A 15,793-nucleotide genomic window follows, 5' to 3' on the forward strand; every position below is an offset into this window, starting at 1 on the left:
TTACCAAGGTTCATAGAGGCATTACCAAGGTTCATAGAGGCATTACCAAGGTTCATAGAGGCATTACCAAGGTTCATAGAGGCATTACCAAGGTTCATAAAGGCATAACCATTGTTCATAAAGGCATTACCATTGTTCATAGAGGCATTACCAACGTTCATAGAGGCATAACCAAGGTTCATAGAGGCATAACCATTGTTCATAGAGGCATTACCATTGTTCATAGAGGCATTACTAAGGTTCTTAGAGGCATTACCAAGGTTCTTAGAGGCATTACCAAGGTTCATAGAGGCATTACCAAGGTTCATAGAGGCATAACCATTGTTCATAGAGGCATTACCAAGGTTCATAGAGGCATTACCAAGGTTCATAGAGGCATAACCAAGGTTCATAGAGGCATTACCAAGGTTCATAGAGGCATAACCATTGTTCATAGAGGCATTACCAAGGTTCATAGAGGCATTACCAAGGTTCATAGAGGCATTACCAAGGTTCATAGAGGCATAACCAAGGTTCATAGAGGCATTACCAAGGTTCATAGAGGCAGTACCAATCACAAATTTTACAATTACTGAAAAACAAGTATGACTATTTTTCTTGCATAACGATTGCTTTGGCTGGCCATTAGTTTATAATGAGAATCTGGCAAGAGATTTATAAGAGAATGAACAGATTAGGTATTGCTAGTTTTATCTCATCAAACCCAAATGAAGCCCTCTATATAGCACAATGCTAGTTTTATCTCATCAAACCCAAATGAAGCCCTCTATATAGCACAATGCTAGTTTTATCTCATCAAACCCAAATGAAGCCCTCTATATAGCACAATGCTAGTTTTATCTCATCAAACCCAAATGAAGCCCTCTATATAGCACAATGCTAGTTTTATCTCATCAAACCCAAATGAAGCCCTCTATATAGCACAATGCTAGTTTTATCTCATCAAACCCAAATGAAGCCCTCTATATAGCACAATGCTAGTTTTATCTCATCAAACCCAAATGAAGCCCTCTATATAGCACAATGCTAGTTTTATCTCATCAAACCCAAATGAAGCCCTCTATATAGCACAATGCTAGTTTTATCTCATCAAACCCAAATGAAGCCCTCTATTTAGCACAATGCTCAAAAATTAAATATTCGTGCAAAAACAAAAAATATTTTCAATAAATATTATTATTTAGCAGAATTTAAAAACATAAAAACTTGTGAAAATTTTCGTCAAAATCCAGTAAAAATAAAAAATCATCTTGCATCAAAATCCAGCAAAAATAGAACATTATATTGCTTCAAAATCCAGTAAAAAATATGAACAAAATCATCTTGCATCAAAATCCAGCAAAATGGATCATTATTTTGCTTCAAAATCTTGTCAAAATAGAAATTCAATGTCTACATAATACTCAGTGCCACGTACAGAGTTTGATTGTGAATGCTGGGCCTCCTGGGATATTTTGTGGTCAGAGTGTTGCTGCTGTTGCTGCTGTTGTTGCTGCTGCTGCTGCTGGTGATGATGATGATGACCTGACTTTGAAGATCTGAAAATGAAAAACAGAAACAAACATTAATTGAAGATGCACCGACAAAAATAAACAGCAACTTAAAACTTTATTAGGTACAACGTATGTTTTCAGTTTTTAGACAAATTGAAGAATCGATCTTACTTTGTCTTTTTTGTAAAATTATTAATATTCATGATCTATATTTAATTTTTCCCGTTTCTTTTTGTCAAATTCTATTTCACCATTATCCTCTATTGTGTTACAAGCCCTCATGACCTCGAACTCTCAAATTTGTACCTATATGAGTCGCGTTCTGAGAAAACTGGGCATAATGCATGTGCGTAAAATGTCGTCCCAGATTAGCCTGTGCAGTCCACACAGGCTAATCAGGGACGACACTTTCCGCTTTTATGGTATTTTTAGTTTCAAGGAAGTCAAGTTTCGGCGGAAAGTGTCGTCCCTGATGAGCCTGTGCGGACTGCACAGGCTAATCTGGGATGATACTTTACGCACATGCATTAAGCCCAATTTTCTCAGAATAAGGCTCATATAGATACTTGTTGTACCCAAACAGTCTTATTTTGAAGGCCCAGTCCGAAGTAAAGTAATAATGGCTATATGCAATCAGCATAAAAACCAGAACAGCCTGCAAGTAACTCCCACTCAGGCTGTTCACGTTTTAAGCTGTTTGCTGCTCATCTGTATCTAATGAAGCCTTTAAAACTAGAATCTATCCAGTAAGAAAGGTCTTAAATTTAATTTGATTCTCTACTGGAACAGAAATAGGTCAAATTGCCTATCTTCGCAGTATAAGGGTTAATATTTCCGGTCCATGTCTCACCTGTGACTTTGAGAGACAGAGGACTGCGCTGCCCCTGTCGACCAGGTAGACACAGCCGTTGCTGAGGACGATCCAGCTGTTGCCACTGAAGACTTAGACTGCACTGATGTCATTGAATGGGCCGTTGTGGGTGGCAATAGAGCAGAAGAGGCGACTGAATGTGGCGTCTGCTGCGGCGCGGAGGCAGTGGTTGTGGTGCTAGATGGCGCCACCGTGGCCTCCTTTATCAGGGGCGCAGGTTTTGTAGGGACTGAAGACGTAGTGGTAGTGGTGGCGGTAGGGAGGCTGGTTGTTACGGCTGGGCTAGAAGGGGCGTTTGAAGACTTGGGCGGCAAATCAGCACGAGTCAGCGGCCGTGCTGTGCCCTTCACAACATCAGACAACTTGCTCTCGAACACCTCCCCTGATGCAGTGTTGCTCTGAAAATGTAAAAGCGCGTTTATCAGTGGGTGAGGAAAAAGAACCAGAATTATTTTGTTAAATACAAATCTGACAATAACTTATCATGTGCATGAAATATGTACAATATATATCTTCCTACAAACATCAAACCATTATAAAAAACATCAGCTTAATGATGTTTTTTTTAATGATACTTCCGAAGAATACAATTTTTATGAGACACATAACTATAACAATGCAATCAAGAGGTCACCCAGGCATAGGTGATATGGTGTCAGCAGAGTGACAGGGAGGTCATGGAATCCATCCCCATTACAGAGGCCTTCTTTCAATCTCTCAAAGACACCTATGTACTCGTTCTACCCATGAAATTGCTATCTGAAGCGACATAGAAGTTATGAGCATTTTTCGAAACCTAAACGCAAAGTGTGACGAACAGACGGACAGTCCGATCACTATATGCCCTCCTTCTGGGGCATAAAAACAACTAGGTTTAAACTCAGAAGGTAATCAGAAGGTAATGTGAGCCCCACCTCAGCGCCGGGGAGTGGAGGAAAGCTGGTGGGCTCGTAGTCAAACTTCTCCACTGACATCTGGCGGCCGTGGTGGGCTGGGGGAGCACCTTCACGCTGGGACTGCTGGGAGGAGTTTGACCGCTAGAACACGGGAACAGACAGATGGAAATGAGGTTTGTGAAACCGTTAGGAGCGATATTCAACCCATGTATGCCTAGTGGAATCTCCCATTCTTCTAAATTGGATCAATTTATTTCCAAAATTAGGGATGTCTAGTATACTTATTTCTATATTTAGAATATTTAGTACAGAAATTCCTTTAAGCAAACAGATCAGACCCTGATGAGACGCTGCATAATGCAGCGCCTCATCTGGGTCTACGCTGTTTGCCAAGGCCTTTTTTCTAGACGCTAGGCATAAATGATAATGTAAAACTGGTTTTCTTCGCAAGAGTTTTTATTTTTGACAATATTAGCCATTTCATTGCAGTAACAACAAATGGTATAGATTTCTAACGTGTAGGAAATGAACAATAAGGGTGTGATAGACATCTGAGGTATGTTGTTAAAACACTGATGATCAAAACAATAAACCACTGGTTATAAACATATTAACCGACACTTGACCATAAATTATTAAGATTCGACCATGAATTTATATAAAAAGATTGTGTATGTGTTGTTGCTTTTTACTGCCCTGCATAATGCAGATTTGTTTTTTTAAGTTTGCCAGATGGCATATTCAACCATGTGCATATGAGTAAACATTTTCTTGAAATTTGTGTAGCTTCTTTCATAACATTAGGCTCCATTGCCAATATATACCATCATTAAATAGCGAAAGCACCACTTGTAAGATAAATGTTCACAAACTGACAATATCTCCGCTTACATTTGGTCTAGCAATGTTCACAAACTGACAATATCTCTGCTTACATTTGGTCTAGCAATGTTCACAAACTGACAATATCTCTGCTTACATTTGGTCTAGCACCTCTTGTATGATAAATGTTCACAAACTGACAATATCTCTGCTTACATTTGGTCTAGCAATGTTCACAAACTGACAATATCTCTGCTTACATTTGGTCTAGCAATGTTCACAAACTGACAATATCTCTGCTTACATTTGGTCTAGCACCACTTGTATGATAAATGTTCACAAACTGACAATATCTCTGCTTACATTTGGTCTAGCAATGTTCACAAACTGACAATATCTCTGCTTACATTTGGTCTAGCAATGTTCACAAACTGACAATATCTCTGCTTACATTTGGTCTAGCACCACTTGTAAGATAAATGTTCACAAACTGACAATATCTCTGCTTACATTTGGTCTAGCACCACTTGTTAGATAAATGTTCACAAACTGACAATATCTCTGCTTACATTTGGTCTAGCACCTCTTGTATGATAAATGTTCACAAACTGACAATATCTCTGCTTACATTTGGTCTAGCAACACTTGTAAGATAAATGTTCACAAACTGACAATATCTCCGCTTACATATGGTCTAGCACCTCTTGTATGATAAATGTTCACAAACTGACAATATCTCTGCTTACATTTGGTCTAGCACCTCTTGTATGATAAATGTTCACAAAATGACAATATCTCTGCTAACATTTGGTCTAGCACCTCTTGTATGATAAATGTTCACAAACTGACAATATCTCTGCTTACATTTGGTCTAGCACCTCTTGTATGATAAATGTTCACAAACTGACAATATCTCTGCTTACATTTGGTCTAGCACCTCTTGTATGATAAATGTTCACAAACTGACAATATCTCTGCTTATATTTGGTCTGGCACCATTTGTATGATAAATGTTCACAAACTGACAATATCTCTGCTTACATTTGGTCTAGCACCACTTGTATGATAAATGTTCACAAACTGACAATATCTCTGCTTACATTTGGTCTAGCACCACTTGTATGATAAATGTTCACAAACTGACAATATCTCTGCTTACATTTGGTCTAGCATCTCTTGTATGATAAATGTTCACAAACTGACAATATCTCTGCTTACATTTGGTCTAGCACCACTTGTAAGATAAATGTTCACAAACTGACAATATCTCTGCTTACATTTGGTCTAGCACCTATTGTATGATAAATGTGCACAAACTGACAATATCTCTGCTTACATTTGGTCTAGCACCACTTGTGTGATAAATGTTCACAAACTGAAAATATCTCTGCTTACATTTGGTCTAGCACCTCTTGTATGATAAATGTTCACAAACTGACAATATCTCTGCTTACATTTGGTCTAGCACCCCTTGTATGATGAATGTTCACAAACTGACAATATCTCTGCTTACATTTGGTCTAGCACCTCTTGTATGATAAATGTTCACAAACTGACAATATCTCTGCTTACATTTGGTCTAGCACCTCTTGTATGATAAATGTTCACAAACTGACAATATCTCTGCTTACATTTGGTCTAGCACCTCTTGTATGATAAATGTTCACAAACTGACAATATCTCTGCTTACATTTGGTCTAGCACCTCTTGTATGATAAATGTTCACAAACTGACAATATCTCTGCTTATATTTGGTCTGGCACCTCTTGTATGATAAATGTTCACAAACTGACAATATCTCCGCTTACATTTTGGTCTAGCACCTCTTGTATGATAAATGTTCACAAACTGACAATATCTCTGCTTACATTTAGTCTACACAAACTGACAATATCTCTGCTTACATTCGGTCTACACAAACTGACAATATCTCTGCTTACATTTGGTTGACACAAACTGACAATATCTCTGCTTACATTTGGTCTAGCACCTCTTGTATGATAAATGTTCACAAACTGACAATATCTCTGCTTACATTTGGTCTAGCACCTCTTGTATGATTAATGTTCACAAGCTGACAATATCTCTGCTTACATTTGGTCTAGCACCTCTTGTAAGATAAATGTTCACAAACTGACAATATCTCTGCTTACATTTGGTCTAGCACCTCTTGTATGATAAATGTTCACAAACTGACAATATCTCTGCTTACATTTGGTCTAGAACCTCTTGTATGATAAATGTTCTCAAACTGACAATATCTCTGCTTACATTTGGTCTACACAAACTGACAATATCTCTGCTTACATTTGGTCTACACAAACTGACAATATCTCTGCTTACATTTGGTCTACACAAACTGACAATATCTCTGCTTACATTTGGTCTACACAAACTGACAATATCTCTGCTTACATTTGGTCTAAACAAACTGACAAAATCTCTGCTTACATTTGGTCTAGCACCATCCTCCTCCCTCTTGCGTCTTCTGAAGTTGTTTTTCCTGGAAACACACAACACAAACAAACTGAAAGATTTTTCTACTAAAAACATATTTTCAACAAAAGTTGGCAGATCAAACCAAAACAAGTATTCTATTTGTTGAGAAAAAGAAACATAGGCTGTTTTCTATTGCGTGTTTTATATTGCATGATAGCTTTTTAAAATAATTACTTTGAAATACTTGCAGTTGTAAGGTTATGGACATACTGTAGGATTATAAGAATTTTGCCATTACTTGTGTTTCTATTTATTTTTTGCCGATAAATTAAAGACCAATGTTTGCATGAAAATAAAAACAAGTTAATGTGAAATTGAATCAACAGTGTTTGGTCATTCTAAGGGCTAGTATTTCAACAAGACAGTATTCAGTCATGTAAAGGTACAAAACTTGTGTGGTAATTGATAATGATATCCATTTTACGCCAATTTCAGCCTACCTCTGATTCAAGAAAGGCAGTTGTTAGTTGCTGTTATAAGAATGGGCACTTAAACCAGCTAACCCAGGAAAAGTGAGACCTGTTTAACTTACAGCCATGATATAACTGAAATGCTGTACAAAAAAACAAACACACACGCTTACCCCGGGCCCCCAGAATAATTATCTGACACCCTCGGTGCAGCAGCTGTCCCTGTTGACGACGCCATGCGATTGCTGTTGGTACTACTACTGTTGTTACTGGTATTGTTGTTGCCATCTAAATGCTGCTGCTGATGTTGCTGGCCGCCGGGCTGTTGTTGTTGAGAGTGCTGATGATTGGACAACATACCACCTGTAGAAACAACAGTAGGAGCGTAGAGATTTGTACTTTTAGTTTTGATACATTATGTATAGCTACTAAGCAAGTATTACAGCTACCACTCAATTCTAAAATACAAACTCTATGTTACATAATCAATATATTAAGCACATTCTCAAAAAAACCAAAAACAAACCACTTCTAGCAGCAGATAAATTTCATTAAACGGGTTAAGCAAATTAAATTTTAACAAGAGCTTGTCACAGTAGTGCCAAATCCCCGGCGAAATGTGTTTGCTTGTATTACAGCATATGTTTTAGAGAGGAGAGTAATATTTGTAAAAACAAATAAAGGGAGATAATTCATTATGCTCCGGACAAAAATTTACTTTGAAATTAAATAAAGGGTATAATTCAAACACTGAGGTAGATAGAGTTATGGTTCTTAGTCACTGCACTTCTCCTACTTGCCATCTGTTTAAGTTTGAAGTTTCAAGTAAATCCCTTCAGTAGATTTAGAGTTATGCTCCGGACAAAAATTTACTTTAAAATTATATAAAAGGGGAGATAATAACAAAAACTAAGGTAGATAGAGTTATGGTTCTTGGTCACTGCACTTCTCCTAGTTGCCTTATGTTTATATTTCAAGTTTCAAGTTAATCCCTTTAGTAGATTTAGAGTTATGCTCTGGACAAAATTTACTTAAAGTTATATAAAAGGGGAGATAATTAAAAAATTAAGGTAGATAGAGTTATGGTTCTTGGTAACTGCACTTATCCTAGTTGCCATCTGTTTATATTTCAAGTTTCAAGTAAATCCCTTCAGTAGATTTAGAGTAATGCTCCGGCCAAAAATTTACTTTAAAATTATATAAAAGGGGAAATAATTCAAAAATTTAAGGTAGATAGAGTTGTGGTTCTTGGTCACTGCACTTCTCCTACTTGCCATCTGTTTATATTTCAAGTTTCAAGTAAATCCCTTTGGTAGATTAAGAGTTATGCTCCGGACAAAAAAAAAACTTAACAAGATGTGTTTGTGAAACACAATGTCCCCCTATATGATGTTTGACATTGTAGGATGACCTTGACCTTGTGAAGGATGACCTTGACCTTGACCTTTCACCTCTCAAAATGTGCAGCTCCATGAGATACACATGCATGCCAAATATCAAGTTGCTATCTTCAATATTGCAAAAGTATTCATAAAATAAGCGATTTGGGCCATATATATTTGACCTCTGACCTTGAAGGAGTTCCTTGACCTTTCACCACTCAAAATGTGCAGCTCCATGAGATGCACATGCATGCCAAATATCAAGTTGCTATCTTCAATATTGCAAAAGTATTCATAAAATGAGCGATTTGGGCCACATATAATTGACCTCTGACCTTGAAGGATGACCTTGACCTTGACCTTTCACCACTCAAAATGTGCAGCTCCATGAGATACACATGCATGCCAAATATCAAGTTGCTATCTTCAATATTGCAAAAGTATTCATAAAATGAGCGATTTTGGCCACATATATTTGACCTCTGACCTTGAAGGATGACCTTGACCTTGACCTTTCACCACTCAAAATGTGCAGCTTCATGAGATACACATGCATGCCAAATATGAAGTTGCTATCTTCAATATAGCAAAAGTTATTGCAAAATGTTAAAGTTGGCGCAAACAGACCAACAGACAGACAGGGCAAAAACAATATGTCCCCCACTACTATAGTGGGGGACATAAAAATCATATATAAGGGGAGATAATTCAAAAACTAAGGTAGATAGAGTTGTGGTTCTTGGTCACTGCACTTCTCCTAGTTGCCATCTGTTTACATTTCAAGTAAATCCCTTTAGTATATTTAGAGTTATGCTCTGGACAAACATTTACTTTAAAATAATATAAAAGGGGAGATAATTCAAAAACTAAGTTAGATACAGTTATGGTTCTTGGTCACTACACTTCTCCTAGTTGCCATCTGTTTAAATTCTAAGTTTAAAGTAAATCCATCAAATAGATTTGGAGTTATGCTCCGGACAAAGTTTCAGCCAGACGGACAGACAGACGGACAGACAGACGAACCAGACCAATTACTATATCCCCTCCGGAAAAAAAATTCAGCCGGGATAACAAACTTTCCTTAAAGTACATGTTAGTACAATGTTATATTTTGGTGTTAAATGAAAATATACTGACAAGGCGCCTCACCTTGGTTGTGCATATGATGATTGCTATGTACACCATGCTGAGAATGTGGCCCATTCTGATGGTGACTGCCATGGTTACCATGCCCCGCGCCGTGTGTGTGACTGCCGTCCCGGCGCCCGGCACCACCGTACGGCGAAACGCCGCCATGGTTTGAGATCGTGTGACCAGACTTGTGGTGGTGTGGCGCGTGCTGATGACTGCCACTGTGTGTGCCGTGTTGGTGGGCCATGTGTGAGCCATGCGCCGCCCCATGGGCACCGTTGGCGGCGCTCTGTTGCTGCTGTTGACGCTCCTGCTGATGCTGAAGACGAGGTGGTAGCGAGTCATTGGAGTTGATCCTGTCACGACCCATTGAGTGGTTGTTGCTTGAGGTCTTTTGATTCCTGGAGAAACATAGGAAGAGTAAGCAGTGTTAACTCATTTATGCCTAGTGGACTCTCCCATCCTTCTAAATTGGATCAATTTATTTCCAAAATTAGGGATGTCTAGTATATTTATTTCTATATTTAGAATATTTCCTACAGAAATTCCTTTAAGCAAACAGGGCAGACCATGATGAGAAGCCGCATCATGCGGCGTCTCATCTGGGTCTACGCTGTTTGCCAATGCCTTTTTTCTAGATGCTAGGCATAAATGGGTTAAACCATTACTCCTTAGATACCCATTTTGAGCTGTTTGTAGTTCAAAAGAAAATCTTAATTACACTAATGACTTGTCATAATAGATTCGAGTTTTAAAGGCTTTTGCAACCTTAAGAAACTGATTAGCAGCACACGGCATAAACACTGAACAGCCTACAAGTTACTAGCAGCACACGGCATAAACACTGAACAGCCTACAAGTTACTAGCAGTACACGGCATAAACACTGAACAGCCTACAAGTTACTAGCAGCACACGGCATAAACACTGAACAGCCTACAAGTTACTAGCAGCACACAGCATAACCACTGAACAGCCTACAAGTTACTAGCAGCACACGGCATAAACACTGAACAGCCTACAAGTTACTAGCAGCACACGGCATAAACACTGAACAGCCTACAAGTTACTAGCAGCACACGACATAAACACTGAACAGCCTACAAGTTACTAGCAGCACACGGCATAAACACTGAACAGCCTACAAGTTACTAGCAGCACACGGCATAAACACTGAACAGCCTACAAGTTACTAGCAGCACACGGCATAAACACTGAACAGCCTACAAGTTACTAGCAGCACACGGCATAAACACTGAACAGCCAACAAGTTACTCGCATATAGCAGCACATGGCATAAACCCTGAACAGCCTACAAGTTACTTGCATATAGCCAGTTTCACTTTGTTCCTGAGTGGGATTAATTTTGAACTTCCTAGCAACAGTTTTGTTATTTAAGGCTCGTTTTGTTTTATTATGCAATGTTCTTGTGAAGCGCTTCTAAATACAACAATTATTACTGTGTTATAACAATTTGCCTTAATTTTAGCCCTTTAAACATTGTTGACAGTTTAAAAATATTTTACCAACAAATTGCTTTCAATCAAGTAAATTAAAGTTTCTTGAATTATTAAAGACCTCGTTAAATAAAATCTTGAATGGTGTGACAAATAAATAAATTGTGATCATCTCAGATCATTCAAATATTAAAAGTCACTATTGAAGCTAAAAGAAATACATGCAAGATTACAAAACAAGGCAAGAAGGTTGTATTACCTGTTTGTATTGTTTCTGTTATTGCTAATGTACATATTTCTGTTGGGAACAGAGCTAGGGAGCTTGACTCCAGTTGCCTGGTAACCGTTCATCGCCAGTACCTAGAAATGGATACACATACATAGATGTAACTTATATATCATCTTGTAAATTGGTTCTGACTAGTGATTTTGTGTTGACGGATGAACATCCACTGAGAAATAGGTAAGAAACAAGTACATTATCTCATACCTTAACATTAGACAGACATATCCTATGCTTTGTACATAAGAAGCTATGCAAAGAGTATTTACATTTTTCCCTGTAGATGCTTTGTACAAAAGAAGACAACAAACGTAACATGTCAAACACAGTTTTAACAAATGACATATTGAGTCGTACTTGCATTTTAAAGTGCATTGATTGAGACTAGACATGTGCAGAAGAATTATATTGTCAAGACAACGAAACTTAATTCCTACACTTGACTTCCTAAATTACAAGAAAAGTACAGGAAAATACCTCATAATGGGAGTACAATCATAAACATGTAACAAGAGGGCCAAGATGGCACTAGTTCGCTCACCTGAGTGGAGCCGGTTCATTCAATCTTTACCAAATGTCAAACTTGACCTAGATATTGTCCAGACAAGCATCCTGGTCAAGTTTCATCATTATTTCATCTGCGAGTCATGATCAATGTACCTATGAAGTTTCATGATCCTAGGCGTAAGCTTTCTTGAGTTATCATCCGGAAACCATTTTTCTAAGTGGAGTCACCGTGATCTTGACAGCCATTGTGTTAATACGTTTTTTGGCACTGTAACATTGACCTTTGACCTAGTGACATGATAATCGATAGGGGTCATCTGCGAGTCATGATCAATATACCTATGAAGTTTCATGAACCTAGGCATAAGCGTTCTTGAGTTATCATCCAGAAACCATTTTACTATTTCGGGTCACCGTCACCTTGACCTTTGACCTAGTGACCTGAAAATCAATAGGGGTCATCAGCGAGTCATGATCATTGTACCTATGAAGTTTCATCATCCTAGGCATAAGCTTTCTTGAGTTATCATCCAGTACCATCTTACTATTTCAGGTCACCGTGACCTTGACCTTTGACCTAGTGACCTGAAAATCAATAGGGGTCATCTTCGAGTCATGATCAATGTTCCTATGAAGTTTCATGATCCTAGGCATAAGTGTTCTTGAATTATCATCTGGAAACCATTTTACTATCGCGGGTCACCGTGACCTTGACCTTTGACCTAGTGACCTGAAAATCAATAGAGGTCATATGCGAGTCATGATCAATGTACCTATGAAGTTTCATGATCCTAGGCCTTAGCGTTCTTGAGTTATCATCGGGAAACCATTTTACTATTTCGAGTCATCGTGACCTTGACCTTTCACCTAGTGACCTGAAAATCAATAGGGGTTATCTGCGAATCATGATCAATGCATCTATGAAGTTTCATAATCATAGGCATCAGCGTTCTTGAGTTATCATCCGGAAACCATTTTACTGCTTTGGGTCACCATGACCTTGACCTTTGACCTCAATAGGGGTCATCTGCGAGTCATGATCAATGTATCTATGAAGTTACATGATCCTAGGCATAGGCGTTCTTGAGTTTTCATCCGGAAACCATTTTACTATTTTATTCATCCTGACCTTGACCTTTGACCAAGTGACCTGAAAATCAATAGGGGTCATCTGCGAGTCATGATCAATGTACCTATGAAGTTTCATGATCCTTGGCATAAGCGCTCTTGAGTTATCAACCGAAAACCATCAGGTGGACAGACAGACCGACATGAGCAAAACAATATACCCCCTCTTCTTCGAAAGGGGGGGGGGGCATAATGAGAAAACTGCCCCCCTCCCAGCAGCCATGTTATTCAACTGACCGGAACCATTTTTGAACTCAACTCTCGTATTTAGGAAACAAATGTTCTGAGCAAATTTCATGAAAATTGGGCCAAAAATGTGACTACTACTGTGTTCACATGTTTTCACTATAAACATATAGAGAAAAATGATCCGCCCACTGGCGGCCATGTTTTTTCACCGATCCCAACCATTTTCAAACTCGTCCGAAATATCAATAAAAACAATGTTTTGACCAACTTTCATGATGATTGGGCAAAAATTGTGACTTCTAGAGTGTTAACAAGGTTTCTCTATAGCCAAATAGGGAAAACTGCCACTATATACATATAGAGAGAAATGCCCCGCCCACTGGCGGCCATGTTTTTTCACCGATCTCAAGCATTTTCGTATTCGTCCGATACATCAATTGAACCAATGGTTTGACCAACTTTCATGATGATTGGGCAAAAATTGTGACTTCTAGAGTGTTTACAAGGTTTCTCTATAGCCAAATAAGGAAAACTGCCCCTCCCACTGGCGGCCATGTTTTTCAACAGATCGGAACCACTTTTGAACCAAGATATCATTAAGACAAACATCTCAACAAAGTTGCATGAAGATTGGGCATGAATTGTTACTTCTACAGTGTTTACAAGTTTTTTGTTGTTTTTTTTACCTAGTGACCTAGTTTTTGACCCGGCACAACCCAGTTTCGAACTCGGCCGAGATTTCATTGGGACAAAGCTTCTGACCAAGTTTCATGAAAATGGGACAAGAAATGTGGCCTCTAGAGAGTTTACGAGCAAATGTTAACGGACGGACAAACAAAGACCGGTCACAAAAGCTCACCTGAGCAATCAGATGAGCTAAAAATTTAACAAAGAAATAAGAGAGCTTATTCCTTTGGTCATTAAATACTGATCACAGTAGTCTCCCTTGATACACTGCTAGTTTAAGACTAAAATAAACATGGTGCTCTATAAATACTGTCTGGCTTCAGATAGTTCAACAATAAAACTCACTTTTTGTTACATGAAGTGGCACTGACCAGAGTGCTCTCACATTGATGGTATGAATAGTTACTCTTGCGTTACTGTTAATTACTGTCTCAGTTACCAAGGTATTAACCCTTTCAGCGCTGGAACCGAATTTTATAGGCCTTTGCAAACAGTTTGGATCCAGATGAGACGCCACAGAACGTGGCGTCTCATCAGAATCCTTACTGTTTGCTATTCTGATAGTATTCTTTAAAAAAAAAAAAATGAAGAAAATGCTAATTTTAGAAATTCAGCAGACAAAATTTGAGCAGATGACAAATTTCCCAGCATGCAAAGGGTTAAAATATGGTAGCAAGTATTGGATCATTCTCAATAGTAGACTAGCAAGTATTGGATCATCCTCAATAGTAGACTATAAGTGAGCCTTGCTCTGAGAAAACAAGGCTTAATGCATGACCAGATTCAGAGACGACACTTTCCGCTATTATGGTAGTTTTCCTTTGAACCAAGTCGCATCTAAGTGAAAATCAAGTTAAGGCAGAAAGTGTCTTCCCTGACAGGCTAATCTGTTACGCTCAGTTTTCCCAGAACGAGGCTCAATGTATTTGATTGAATATGCAGGGAAGCAGTGCCCTACCATGCTGGGGTCCAGCATCGTAGGTGGTGGAAAGAACGGTGGCAAATTCTGAAATCACAAAAAATACATGAACATTCAAATGTTTGCGTAGCTTTTATGATAAATAACTCACATACTAATTATGCATCCTGTCCAGGGCCCGTATTCACAAACCTATTCCTAGACTTAAGACTAAAGAATGTTCTTAAATCTGTAATGTACTAAACAATACTTGAGAGTAAAGTCTAGCATGGCAGTTAACACCTATCATTATACAATTCTTGTTTAGAAAAACAAGTAAATTTGTTGAATTTATATCCCCCACGTATTCAAAATTTTGTGACAAACGAACGGATGGAGAGAAAACCGGACGGACAGACAAAGCCAATTCTATATCCCTCCTCCTATGATATAAACACCATTTTAAGTGTGATAATATGCAAACTCTGAGGTTCATTTATAGAGTCTAAGTCTTGGAATGGGTTGGTGAACACAATCCCGGATCAGTCATTTAAATCAACTGTCTCAATATCATATGATAATCTCCATACATTATGCGCAATAAAATGTAATTACAAAATCTAAAATCTCAATGAAGAAATGTTAAATTATGTTTGAGATGTTGTGACCGATCAATATCCCAATCAAATACTTGATAATATCAACGAATTTTCTGTACAATTTTGCAGAATGGATTTCAAGTATTGCATATGCAATGCACTTTCCAATATACTGCAATACAGTTCAAACCATATTGTTACAGAATAAAACAACACCTGTCCGTAATCTCAAGCATATTAACTGCATAAATGAGTGTCCCTTCTATTCTTACCGGGGTGCCGTTCATGTACTGTGACACATTAGGCATCAGTGTGAACGGGGGCGTGGCAGTGTACTGTTGCTGTGAGACAGCTGATGAAGTGATCACCTCCCCTGACACTGGGCCCGGCATGTGCACCGACGTCTGGAACCGCTTGTTCACGTAGCCATTCTGTTGCCGATAGTTACGAATCAAGGGTTTGGCTTTTATTCGTGCCTGCAAGAATACAAGGATAATAAGTATATTGATAAGTTTATACGTTGATTTACTTGACATTGAATA

General features: G+C 38.3%; 1 protein-coding gene across 4 annotated transcripts in view; it reads right to left on the reverse strand.

Annotated features, from left to right (window-relative positions):
- Window positions 1-15,793, reverse strand: part of LOC127848246 (la-related protein Larp4B-like) — an 86,991-nt gene that overhangs the window by 12,123 nt on the left and 59,075 nt on the right. For all 4 annotated transcript variants that reach the window (XM_052380591.1, XM_052380592.1, XM_052380590.1 and 1 more), the window contains 9 exons: window positions 15,524-15,727; window positions 14,713-14,760; window positions 11,220-11,320; window positions 9,523-9,905; window positions 7,165-7,354; window positions 6,534-6,585; window positions 3,279-3,401; window positions 2,344-2,762; window positions 1,418-1,538 (listed from right to left, as the gene is read on the reverse strand). In XM_052380591.1, coding sequence (XP_052236551.1) covers window positions 1,418-1,538; window positions 2,344-2,762; window positions 3,279-3,401; window positions 6,534-6,585; window positions 7,165-7,354; window positions 9,523-9,905; window positions 11,220-11,320; window positions 14,713-14,760; window positions 15,524-15,727 — 1,641 coding nt within the window. The remainder of the gene's footprint in view (window positions 1-1,417; window positions 1,539-2,343; window positions 2,763-3,278; window positions 3,402-6,533; window positions 6,586-7,164; window positions 7,355-9,522; window positions 9,906-11,219; window positions 11,321-14,712; window positions 14,761-15,523; window positions 15,728-15,793) is intronic.

This window comes from Dreissena polymorpha, chromosome 10 (assembly GCF_020536995.1).
Source record: "Dreissena polymorpha isolate Duluth1 chromosome 10, UMN_Dpol_1.0, whole genome shotgun sequence".
Taxonomy (NCBI): Eukaryota; Metazoa; Mollusca; class Bivalvia; order Myida; family Dreissenidae; genus Dreissena; species Dreissena polymorpha.